The 12,404-nt window shown below is 48.4% G+C and overlaps 1 protein-coding gene across 7 annotated transcripts in view; it reads right to left on the bottom strand.

Moving 5' to 3' along the window:
• ANK1 (ankyrin 1) overlaps nucleotides 1-12,404 on the bottom strand; it is a 229,642-nt gene that overhangs the window by 49,509 nt on the left and 167,729 nt on the right. For all 7 annotated transcript variants that reach the window (XM_056116807.1, XM_056116811.1, XM_056116812.1 and 4 more), the window contains exons 16-21: nucleotides 12,215-12,313; nucleotides 6,578-6,775; nucleotides 3,684-3,782; nucleotides 2,112-2,210; nucleotides 1,583-1,681; nucleotides 146-238 (exon numbers count right to left, since the gene is read on the bottom strand). In XM_056116807.1, coding sequence (XP_055972782.1) covers nucleotides 146-238; nucleotides 1,583-1,681; nucleotides 2,112-2,210; nucleotides 3,684-3,782; nucleotides 6,578-6,775; nucleotides 12,215-12,313 — 687 coding nt within the window. The remainder of the gene's footprint in view (nucleotides 1-145; nucleotides 239-1,582; nucleotides 1,682-2,111; nucleotides 2,211-3,683; nucleotides 3,783-6,577; nucleotides 6,776-12,214; nucleotides 12,314-12,404) is intronic.

Below are 12,404 nucleotides of genomic sequence, written 5' to 3'. Positions count from 1 at the left end.
GCCACACACTGCCCTTTAGCCGGGTGCTGCTTCCCCACCATGAGTGCCAGGACCTCAAAGAGTCCTCTGGCAGGAATGACCGACAGAGCCCCCTGTCAGCCTGTGCATGTGTGGTGCGGGTGCTGAGGGGGAGAAGCAAACATACCACGGCACTGGTCTCATCTGTCACCACCTTGAGTACGTCTGTCACAGAGATGTAGCCCAGGCGTTTGGCAATGGCCAGAGGAGTGGTTCCATTCTAGGAGGAAGGGCAGAGTGAAGTCACCATGGACAGTCTGGAAGGAGCGCGCGCCCCCCGCCCCCCGCTTCCCCTTGCAGCACAGGCAGCTCCCATTCTAGCTGCTCAGAGAGGTCCGAGAAGGACTGGCAGGTGGAGGTTGGAGGGTGCCCGAGACAGGTGCCCCAGGACAGGTGTGGGCAGGACCAGGTGAGGCTGGGGGGAGGGGGTGTGTGGGGCTGAGACCCACGGGCCTGGGAAACCAGGCCAGAACAAGTCAAGAACTGCCCACAGGGCTGGCAACGGGAGGGTGTGGATCCGGAACTATCTGAGACAGTTTCTTTAAAACATTATTATTCTTATCATTACTATTTGGCTTTGTGACTAAGGCTTATTCTGGTTCTCAGTGATCACTTCTGGGGGACTTGGGGTACCATATATTTTGCCAGGGAATGGACTCAGGACTGCCCTGTGCAAAAAAAAAAAAGTGCCCTACCTGTTGTAGGTATCTCTACAGGGGCTTTATCTCTAGCCCCTTTATTATCATTATTTTTAATTAAAAATTTTTTTTTTCAGCAGTGACAAGAACTGAGCTGAGGGCCTGCCTCATGTCATATGTGACTAAATCCTTAAATAGGTAAGCAACTTTAAGCAAGCACTCTACTGCTGAGCTTCCTCCCGCCCATGCAGGTTGGAAGGTGAGTGCTTTACCACTGAATAATCAGGCAAAACTGCTCCCAATACCAGTTTTTGGCGTGCCAGCAATCAGGCACTAAAATAGTTAAAAAATAAGCCATATATTTTTCATGAATGCTTTCAAGTCAGCCAAAAATCACAAAATACCAGAAAGAGGGTAGGGAAATAATTCTACTCTGATTTTAAGAGGAAGAGCTAGGTAAAAACTAAGAGGTGACTCAAGTTCTCTGGTTCCCGGCAAGCCCTAGGCCCACCTGCAGACCGGGAGCCCCATGCTTCCAGAACCAGATCGATGCTGAGATGCTGCAGTGTCCAGACCAGCGCTGATGCTGAGCAGAGACTCCCCGGGCAGGGGGTCACTGCCAGTGGCCGGACACAGCAGGCGTGGACACTGAGCTAAGAATAATAGCCCCTGAGCAACACTAGGTATAATCTAACCTCTCTCACACCCCAAGAAAGAACAATGGTATAAGTTCACCAGAAAAAGAAGGTGGTAATGACATCACACCTCCGGAGGCCAAGGTGGCTGCAGCTTCACGGTAGTGGAGCTTCTAGGCCCAGAAATGTCAGAGCATCGCTGGGCCTCTCTTACACGCAGCATCTCCAAGGGCTGCCTGTCAAGCCCTTCTGTAAGGTGGAAAGGTGGAACTGGGAGTGGGGAGTACTCACCGAGCTGACCTCGTTTGGGGAAGCACCGTTTTTGAGAAGCAGTGTCACGATGTCTGTATGCCCTTGCTGGGCTGCTTGGTGCAGGGGGCTGTATCCGAGCTATGAAATGAGGCAGATGCATGGGCAGGTTAGCAAGTTGGGAGAGAAAGAACCACCGAGCACTGAGCAACCTGCTGGCTTCCAGAAAAACAGAAACCAAGGTGTATTTCCCCTACTTCCTTCTCTAAGGCCAAACTGACAATGGGAGTAGTGTTCCACTTATATCCAGGGTAACTCTGGCTACACCTGGATTTGACTTGTAAGAATTTCCCATTACAGTTGCTGAGAAGATAGTAGTGGGGTTTAGGTGCTTGCCCAGTTCATCCCTTGAATACTGTGGGGAGAGGAGTGATCCCTGAGCACAGCACCAGGAGTAAGTGCTGGGGACTGCTAAGTCTGACCCCAACCCCAAAAGAGTTGCCATTATCCTTCCATCAGAAAAAAAAAAACAAATCCCATCCTAGAACTCAGCTCATGAGTGTCCCCGTACCTTGGTCTTGGCATTGACGTCTGCCTGGTGCTGCAGCAGAAACTTCACCAATTTGATGTTTCCATAGTGACTAGCCACATGGAGAGGTGTGTAGCCCATCTGAAATACAGAAGGAGGAGGGACTGGCAGGGATCTGGGCATCTCAGAGTCATCCGAGTTGTGCAATTAGCAGCAAGAGCCGATGAGGAGACTGGCAAGGAGGTCTCCAGAAGGCTGATAGTCACTAGAAAGCAGAGGCTAGGCTGGGCACTACTGCTCGTCAGGTACCACCAGATGGTTCTGAGCTGCCAAGGAGAGTCCACTGGGATGTCCAGTGGATGGGAGAACTGGTTGCCCCAGAAGGGCAAGGCTAGGTCGTGACTGCAGAGTTCAAATTTTGTGATGCAGGAGATCAATTAGACTAACTAGGAGAAAAAGAGGGTCCTATGTGCTAAGGCAACAGTGGGAGACTCAGAGAAAAGGAGCTGGAGGGAGAAAGGAGCTTTCCAAGGAGGAGATAGGGTGCTCTGCCCTCTGCTCTCTGCTCTCTCTCTCACCTGCCCTCTGGTCCCTGCCCTTGCCCCCTGTCCCCTGCCCTTTGCTTTCTTGGGCCTTAAGGGTCTCCAGGGAGCTGGCACCTGAGGCCAGGAACCATGTTGAGACTCAGTCTAGCCAGATCTTCACAAACTGGGGATATCTGTGGATTCCCAAGGTCAAACCCACAGCAGACCAAGAGTCGTTCAAAGGGAAAACCCAGAACACTACACCAGGCCCACTAGAGAAGCCACAAAGATCCAGCACACTCGTGGGCTTTATAGCAGATTCCTGCCTAAGGTAGGCAGGTAAGCTCAGACACAATTTCTAGATTTTTCTTAGGAAGCTCAACAGTATGAACTCAACATTAACTGATGTTTCTGTAGAATACTGGAGGGGTGGAACTAGAGAGGGTATCACGGTCTCTTCCTTTCATTTCTGTTTGTTCTGTTTTTCCAAGACAGTCTCTCTAGTAAAGAGGACCAGGACATGCTTCTTCCATGTGGTGTCATTGATTCCCACCAAAGGGAAACAAACCCTGTGTCCCGACTCATGCCCCCGTGTTGCTGGGGGCACCTCGCCTCCACCACCTGCCATCCTTCAGGCCTCCACAGTTCCCTCAGCACCCACTAGGAATGGGCAAGGCCAACTTCTCCGTGCCCATGAGCTCCTTTAGGTCAATGGCTTCCAGAGAAACCTCAAAGAAGGCTGAACAGAGTTAAATATAGGAGTAAAAAGTGGCTGACTGTTTTAGTGAATCCAGAGAAGCCGACATTTTGACACACTGTACACATAAGAGAGGTCTTGAATCACAGTTGAACATTTCTCTATTTCTCATGTCAGAGGCTCAAAAGTCTAGCAAACTTTTAAAATCCTCAATTAGAAAGTAAGGTCATTAGGCGTGGTGACTAGCCCCACAAAGTGGCTGGAAGCTTTGTGTTAATGGGTCCTTGAGGTTTCAAAGCTGTGGAAGAATCACTTCTGAATGGTGAGGGAAGCAGGTGAGACTGTGGATGAGGGGTGGGGATGCCCAAGGGGCACAACTGTAGGTTGCCTTACCCGGGTGGTGGCGTCCACTGTGACCCCATGTTTGATCAGCACGTCTGCCACTGGAACGTGACCTTCCTGTGCTACCAGGTGAAGGGGGGTGAGTCCACTCTGGAAAGAAAAAGAAGCTCATGGACGTGTATTCAGACAAGAGTTTCCAGCCACAAATGGAGATCCTGAAGTTCATAGACATTAGAGTTAGAGTTCTCCACGGAGATTTTGCCATATGAAATGAGAACATTTTGAAATTGGACATCAGCTACTTAAACTCAAGCAAAACTCTATGTATTTACCTTAAAAATGAAGTATTGAAACAAAATTGGAAGTCAGAAACTTTTCTGTTAAGGTTGTTTAGGCCTGTGTCTCCATTACAGCTCCCAACACTGCTGCCTAGAGTGACAAAGCCCAATAGCCAACCCATAAAAAAATGGGCAAAAGCATGTTCCAGTGAAGCTTTATATACATCCAGCAAGTAGTGTCTGAGCTTGATCCAAGAGCCATAGTTTGCTAACCTCTGAACTAGGTGAGCTTTATGATATTTTCTAGTGATAGCATTTCCTATTTTTATGGTTTAAGATGGGCTTCAGAGCATTAGTTTCCTTACCTAAAAAAATAGGAATTACAATGGAGTCCTCTGTAGCTGTTAGAAAAGATGAACTCGTGAAATTTACATACAAGTGGTACTACATGGAAAATATCACGGTAAGTGAAATGAGTCAGAAAGAGAGGGACAGACATAGATTGCATTCATCTGGGAAACAAAAAGTAACAACATAGGAGACTAACACTCAAGAATAGCCGAGATAAGTACCAGGACATTTACTCCATGGCATGGAGGCCAGCTGCACATGCTAGGGGAAAAGGCAGCTCAGAGAAGGGAGCACCAAATAAAGGGTGTTGGGAGGATCCTCCCAGGATGGGAGATACATGCTGAAAGCAGACTATAAACCGAACATGATTGCCACTCAATGCCTCTTTTGCAAACCACAGCACCCAAAAGGAGAGAGAGAACAAAAGGGAATGCTCTGCCACAGAGGCAGGGTGGGATGAGGGGGGTGGGGGATGGGAGGGATACTGGGATCAGTGGTGGTGGAGAATGGGCACTGGCAGTGTGATGGGTACTCGATCATTGTATAACTGAAACCCAAGTGATTTGTAAGTCTACAACTGTACCTCATGGTGTTACACTAATAAAAATAAAAAAAATAATAAAAAATAAAACAAGTAAAAAAAAATAGGAATTATCATGGACCAATTCCAAGGGCAGTGTAAAGATCCCTTGGGGAAAGTCAGAGGTGAAGGCACATTAAAATGCACCAGGTACCACCCAGAGGTAGTATTTTATCAGCACATTACAACCAGTGTGGCACCCTAAAAATCTTAGATATGAATACACCAAAACAAAAATAATCTTCTTTTCCTCATACCCTGATTGTCTAAACACAATTCTGCTAAACAAATAGAGTTCCAGCTGTCACAGACCAGAAGCTCCAGGCGGAGTCTGAGCCCTCCTCTGCGGCCTGTGCTTTCTCAGGCCTACTCAGACTCAGCCTGGGCCCTTGCCTAAGTCTTAGGCTAACAGTACCTGCAAGTGAGCTGGTGTGCAGTGAGTGGGCCTGTCTCCAGCACAAGGAATCACCACCTTCCTATGGCCTGTGGGAACTCACTCTAAGTAGCACTAGGGAGTAATCGAGAACCCCACCAGTGTAGGGCCCTCCCTGAGCGGTTCTCTCTAAGAGGCGCCTTCTAAACCAGAGTCAAGTCACCCAAAGGCTTGAAAACGATTCTTGTTCTCCTTAATCAGCTTGCCTTTCTGCAACTGGAATAGGCTATGTATCACCTAAGGAAGTGCCTCTTCATATCATATGACTCTATTTGTATGAGCTGTGTAGAAGAGGCACATTCACAGGGACAGGAAGTAGGTTGGTGGTTGCCAAGGGAGAGGGGATTTGAGAGCAATGGGAAGTGGCTGCTAATGGGTGTGAGGTTTCCTTTTGGGGTGATGAAAGTGTTTTGAAATTAGATAATAGTGATGGCTGACAATTCCATAAATGTATCCAAACCACTGAAGTCTAGTTCAATTAAAGTAGCGAATTTTATGATTTATGAATTATATTTCAATTAAACTGTTATTTTCAAAGAGAAGCAATTCTTTGCCTTTGTTGCATTCCTGTGAGAGGAAAATTCTGGAAAAAACCCAGAAAAATACTCAGGGCTGGAGAGACCATGCAGGGGGCAAGGCAAAGGCAACATATATGGTCCCCTGAGGAGCACGAGGAGTGTGAGCCCTGAGCACAAACCCCTGAGCACTGCCCAAACAAAACGAAAACCAAAAGACCCCCTCTGAAACCCAAAATGCAAATGCCTATGTTCCCCAAATGTACACAATTTCAGAAGATTTAATATTCATATGGCAAAATCCCTGAACTGAGGTTGACATTAAATAAATATCTTCCCCACAGAAAAAGTACCAACTTACTTTATATTCATAAATGTAGGCACTGGCCTATATATGGGAAAGTGGATAGATTTGAACCGTGTGTGTATGTGTGTGTGTGTGTGTGTGTGTGTGTTGCTAAGGATCAAACCCAGGCCCTCACAACTGCAAGGCAAGTGTTTTACCAATGGGTCACATCCCATTTTCCTACAGATTTTAATAATGGTCTAGTTTATTTTAGATTCTTGAATCTGTTTACAATCTGTCCACAAATGGCTGTGGCATTGAATAGACTTACAACGATGGCAATACATCTGCTTATTCATGTAGAAAGTGACCTGAAAACCTAGTCCACAGGGCTGTGGTAAGGATTTTACACACACACACACACACAAACACACACACACACACACACACGATGTAACACAGAGAGCAGACACTGGCAAGGCACTAGAGGGGCCAGGCTTACCTTGTTACCCAGGTTACCATTGGCTTGTTTCAAGAGCAGCAGGGCTACCATCTCAGCGTGCCCCTCCTGGGCAGCCAGGTGGAGGGGTGTCACACCTTGCACTGACTCAGCATTTGCTGAGCCCCCATACTGCAGCAGGCTGCGGGCCACCTCCATCTGGTTCTGCTTGGCTGCGATGTGTAAAGGGGTGTAGCCATTCTGAAAGAGAGTGCCCAGAGCCTGTCAGAGGGTGCTGACTGAGGCGCACCTTGGAGTGGCATCTTCTGAGGCAGGGGTAGGCTGGGTCTGGGCCTGCTGGATCGCCTGCCCAGGGCGGGTGTCATCCATCAATAGAGCAACTTAAGAATTCGGTCAAACAATTAGGTCCATTTGATTTGAAGATTACCCTAAAGTACCCACGGTCAGCAAATGAACTGTTTTGTCATCCTGCTCTGACCCTCAGCTGCTGCTGTGCCCAAATGCTAGTCACCAACAATTGCTGGCATTTTGTTAAATCACCCATGGAGCAACCTAGAAGGCTAGCAAATAAGTAAACAAAACATCTGCCTTCCAGAAATAAAAGAGTCCACTTCTCCCAACAAGGAAAATGGCCAGAGCCTTCTCTCCCTGGGCAGCGGGGCCAAGCACTTCCCCATGTAGTCTGAAAAAAAACATGTATCCAGCAAGGAATTTTAGGAGGTGGCTTTTATCCATGAACCCCTTGAACTAGCTGTGTAACTGGGAAAAGGATGTCAGTTACCTCTGGACTATCTCACATTCCCTCCCCGCCCCTCCCCTCCCCTCTCCTCCCTTCCCTCCCCTCCCCTCCCCTCTCCTCCCTTGCCTCCCCTTCTCTCCCCTCTTCTTCCCTCCCCTTTTCCCATTACAAGTAGATAACTATCATGTTCTCTACTCAGTTTTAGATGAACCAAATATGATAACATATGTGAAAGTGCATTCCAAAATCAAGGTATAAAAGTAATGTCTTCAACCTGTGTTCATTGCAGTGCTCAGTAAAATATCTAGGATAGAAAAACAACCCAGATGCCTAACTGCAGACGAATGGCTAATTTGCCAATGAGGTGGAGAAAGGTAGGGAACTCTGATCATTGGTCGAAGTATGCTGAAACAGCTGGGGTTTGGGGTTGGAACACTGAAGGCCCCAAACTGTTATTATAAGCTCTGTACATCAAAATAAAATAATAAGCAAAACACAAAACAAAAGTAGTGTCTTTATACGGTTTATGGTGTGATGTTCAAAAAGGTTTTTTGGTTTTGTGGTCAAAGATAGAATTTAAGGCCTCACATGCATTGCAAGGCTCCATGGCTGAGCTATGGTTGCCAGCCTCACAAGGTGATTTGAGAGCGAGTGAAGGGGCTGGTGTCCAAGCACTGTCAGCCAATCACGAGCACTGCTGGTTCAACTGGCCTTTCTTCCCCTCTCCCAGTTCCTTCTTCCTGCCCCTCCATTGCTTTCCCCTCTGCAGACAGGTGGTGATCGCCTTTGGTCTACTTTTACTGTTAGAAACTGCAGTCTGACACTGGCTTTTGAGCTTTGCTGCAACCACGTACAGTCAATGAGGCAAGCATCCTTGCTATTTTCCAGTTTGTGAATAAAAACACTAAGTATCTTACCTACAGTCACTGTTGCTGGCACAGTGATAAACAAAACTGGCTCCTGAGCCAGCAGGAAGACTGCAATACACAAACACATCACCTTGTGAAGGTACAGATTGCTGACCAAGTTCTAGGGGGCACCAAGTCTGCATCTCTAACTGGCCTCTTTGCAAACACTCTGCTGCTGGTCCAGGGATAACACTGAGTAGCCCAGCCTCCCAGCACTCGGGCTCAGAGGGACGCCAGGCCTCAGGGCTTCTGAGCACATGGATGCCTCTCTCAGCCTCTGCAGCAACTCCAGAGCAGATGGAATGTAGGCACCACCCTGGTCTGCCTTCTTCTGGTTGCCCCAGAAAAACAGATCCATCCTCCCAGTCATTATCGTACTGGAAACCATATTTCTGATTCTGGCAGAATAAATCTCTGATCAGGAAAGAAAAAGGAAAGGCAGGGGTGAGAGGGGCTTCCGATTTAGCAGGATCCATTTTATTCATTCGGGGAGAGGAAAATTATATTGAGGCCCATCTGTAAAGTCTATTTTATGGGAAATAAATATTTGACGTTTACGCAGAATTAAATCAAATTTAAAATGTCCTTCTTTTTGAGAATACTTGGGCACTATTGGGAATGCAAACAGAGATACCAGACTGTTCCATGGGAAGCGGAGTGGAGATTTTTCTAAAAAATAAGAATAGAACTACCATATGAAACATATAATCTACTTCAGAATATAAACCAAGCAATACAAAAACATAAAACTGAAAAAACACGTGCCATTATATTTTGCAACATTTTGAACAATAGCCACAATGAAGAAATAGCACAAGTGTTCCAAAACAGAGAGTGGATAAATACGTGTCATATAAACACAACAGAACCCTGCTCAGCTCTGACACAGACATGAAATACTGACGTCTGTGACAACATACCTGGGCCTTAAGGGGATAACAGTTAATGGAATAAGCCAGAAAAGACAAATAACATACAAATGTGGAATAAATAGAGCAAACAGCAAAGAGAACAATAGCAACCTTTTCAGTTCAGAAAACAGATTGGTGCTACCCAGAGCTCTGGAAAATGGCCAGAGAGAGACAAAGGGGCAAACTGGTGAAGACAAAATCATGATGTAGCATGGTGGGACCCAGTGGCGCGAACAATGCTGCACACCGGACGTTTGTATCACATGATAGAGAGCATACTTGCTACCTCAATGAAAATAAAGTCATTCTCTGAATAAGTATGATTATTCACTCAAGTTTCCTCCTTTTTGACTAAGTTATGAGAAAAATTAAATTCTTCTTTGCAGACTGTGTTTCTCCTATAAGAAGATTGGCATTTTGATGAGAAGAGGATGAACTAAACCAAATGACAACTTTAAGGTGTCAAAAGAAGAAAGAGGGCTGATTCAGTGGGTCAGCCACTGAGAATGGAGGGAGAGGGAGTGGGCCCCAGGCAGGGTCAGCCGCGGCAGACATGCGCCCGCTCTTACGGCACAAGTGCAATAGTCTGACTGATTCAGTGACTCATGAGGAACAATCAGCCGTCCTGGGTGCTGGGCAGCTGTGGCTATGTACCAAGGGGAAGACCAAGTCTGCCCTAGGGGTGACCCTGGGCTGCCCCTGCTGGAAGGGTTTCCCAGTCTTGGAACAAGGTCTGCCCTTGGCCTTTCTATGCCCAGGGCGGTCCTCCTTGGGTGACAAGGACAAGGGCACTAGGCAGGGAGGCAGAGAGAGCTTAGGGTGGGACCTGTGCCAGTTAGCAGCTCTTTTTTCCCAAGGAAATGAGCTCATCCAAAGGCATGAACACTGGAGAGAGATCAGCAGAAATGTTCAAACAACATTAGCATCAGAATTAGAAAGGGGAGGCTTGGGTTTGGGTGCAGAGAGAGCTGCATGTGAAATTCTACAAAATTGCCAGACTCCTTTGGAAACTATTTTTTGCCATGGAAACAAACCCATCTGCATAAGTGTGGTGGAGAGAGCACGCTTTAAATACCATGGCTCTGGCTCCCTCCGCTTTTACATAAGAGCCGAGTGAGGAGGAGGGGAGTCCGGCACTTTATTTTTAGAGGCAGGAGTAAGGCGCATTTCAGCAGGGCCATATGCTCCCTCCCCGCACTGAGTGATGAGGCGCCTTACAACAGCAGGGACGTGCGCCCAGGAGCCAGGGGCGTGTCTGGAAGATGTGAAGTCTGCAGAAAGGGGTGCTGGAACGTTCAGATGAGCATCCCCGCTGAGGAGGAGGAGAACCCCGCGATTCCCCCCCACCCTGGACTGGCTGGCAGCCTTGGCGCCTGCAGGTGTCAGCTGTGCCCCCGAGGTGGAGCAGCAGATCTGCTCACTCCGCCTGGACTTTCTCCCCTGTACTGCCGGGCCCGGCGCTGATGTCTGTGTCCTCTTCACTCCCTCTGTGGCCTCTGGGGTGTCTGTCCCCCGCCCATCCCCTGCTCCGCTCCCCTGGCTGGGCTTACAGAGACAAGCATACTGCCTCCTTCCTGTGCTGCCAGAGTGCAGAGTGGGCATGTGGGGCCAGAGGGACCCCCTCAGCTGCCCTCACTGCCCCTGTCGTCCTGCCACTCACAGTGACACAGACGCTCCTAAAGGAGGAAAGGGAAGCTCCGTGGCCTCACGCCTGGGTACCACACAGAGAGCCAACCACAGAATCGAATAAAACACCGATAGACCCAGACTATGATCTCAAAGGAAAAGGGAAGAGGGTGGGAAGGTTGGGTAAAAGGGGCTGGTTCTGTATGAAGGAGGGAATTATACTTCTGATGGTGAACTTTATGCAGATTTATAATGGTGTATACCAAAAGCTTATGTAATGTTATAATACAATGTGCTTCAATTAAAATTACTTCTGGGTGCCTTATAGGGGGAAAATGGGGGTTGGGGGGCAGGGGACAGGAGAAGGGACTGGGGTAAAGCTGTTCTCTGGTCCCCGTGAGCTCCACTCACTCAGCGGCCTGGTTACACCAGACGGTGTCCAGATAAACCTGGAGAAACAGAAGACCAAGACAGAAGGCCAGCAAAAACCCAACCCCTGCTCCTGTTTCTGCTCCAAAAATTCACCTCACTGGCTTCTATGTCCCAGGATGAGGCTGTACACCATTTAATTATGAGACAGAAAATAATCACTTTTAAAAATTAAATTAAAAAAAATTAAAAGGCCCTCCCGTTGATCGTCGATTTGCTCGAGCGGGCCCAGTAACGTCTCCATTGGAGACTTTGTTGTTACTGTGTCTGGCATATCGAATACTCTCGAATACTCTCGGTAGCTTGCCGGGCTCTCCGAGAGGAGCAGAGGAATCAAACTCGGGTCGGCCATGTTGGCCGCTTGTAAGGCGAACGCCCTACCCGCTGTGCTATGTGAGGGCGATCTGGCTGCGACATCTGTCACCCCATTGATCGCCAGGGTTGATTCGGCTGATCTGGCTGGCTAGGCGGGTGTCCCCTTCCTCCCTCACCGCTCCATGTGCGTCCCTCCCGAAGCTGCGCGCTCGGTCGAAGAGGACGGCCTTCCCCGATAGAGACGGACCAGTCTTCGGTCGAGGGTATACGAGTAGCTGCGCTCCCCTGCTAGAACCTCCAAACACTTTTAAAAAGAGAAGAAAATATTTTCTAAAATTCATTTCCGGGAAGTAAAGTGGGAAGGTGTGTGATGATCCACATCACAGTCTCTTGCTTCAGGATTTGGACGAGTTCGTCTACAGCCTTGATCCTTGTCAAGGCAGAACCCCGAGGGAATCTCTGTCGAAGCTCACGATCCCTGCGCCCAAGCATGATGACCCATGATGCAACTGGCAGAGTCAGCCGACACATATGTGCAGTGCCGAGCCCACCTGTGTGCTGCTAGGAAGTGTTACCCACTTCCCACCCCACTGCTGGTCCCTGAATAGCAGCAATTATATGCAGTAACATTTGTGAAAGTAAGGCGAGATTTCTGAGGTAAAAATAAAACCCTAAAGCCAAACGCTCTTGGGCAGCTTCTGAAACAGCTCTCCGCAGAACACAGGGCGGAGGGGTGACTCCCGGGACTCACCCACGCGGGGCTGTGTGGCGAGCCTCCCCGAGGCAGCAGCAGCTTCACGATGTCCAGGTGGTTGTGATGGACGGCCACGTGCAGGGGCGTCAAGCCATTCTGCAGGGGGAACGGATAGGAACAGCCTTCACTCGGCTGCGTTTCTATGGAGAGTCCCTTAGCTGCCACCAGCATACTCCTGGATCCCAAT

Source organism: Sorex fumeus, unplaced genomic scaffold, assembly GCF_029834395.1.
Source record: "Sorex fumeus unplaced genomic scaffold, SorFum_2.1 ptg000033l, whole genome shotgun sequence".
NCBI lineage: Eukaryota > Metazoa > Chordata > Mammalia > Eulipotyphla > Soricidae > Sorex > Sorex fumeus.
The sequence above is the reverse complement of the archived record's forward strand: the minus strand, read 5'-3'. Positions and strand labels throughout refer to the sequence as shown.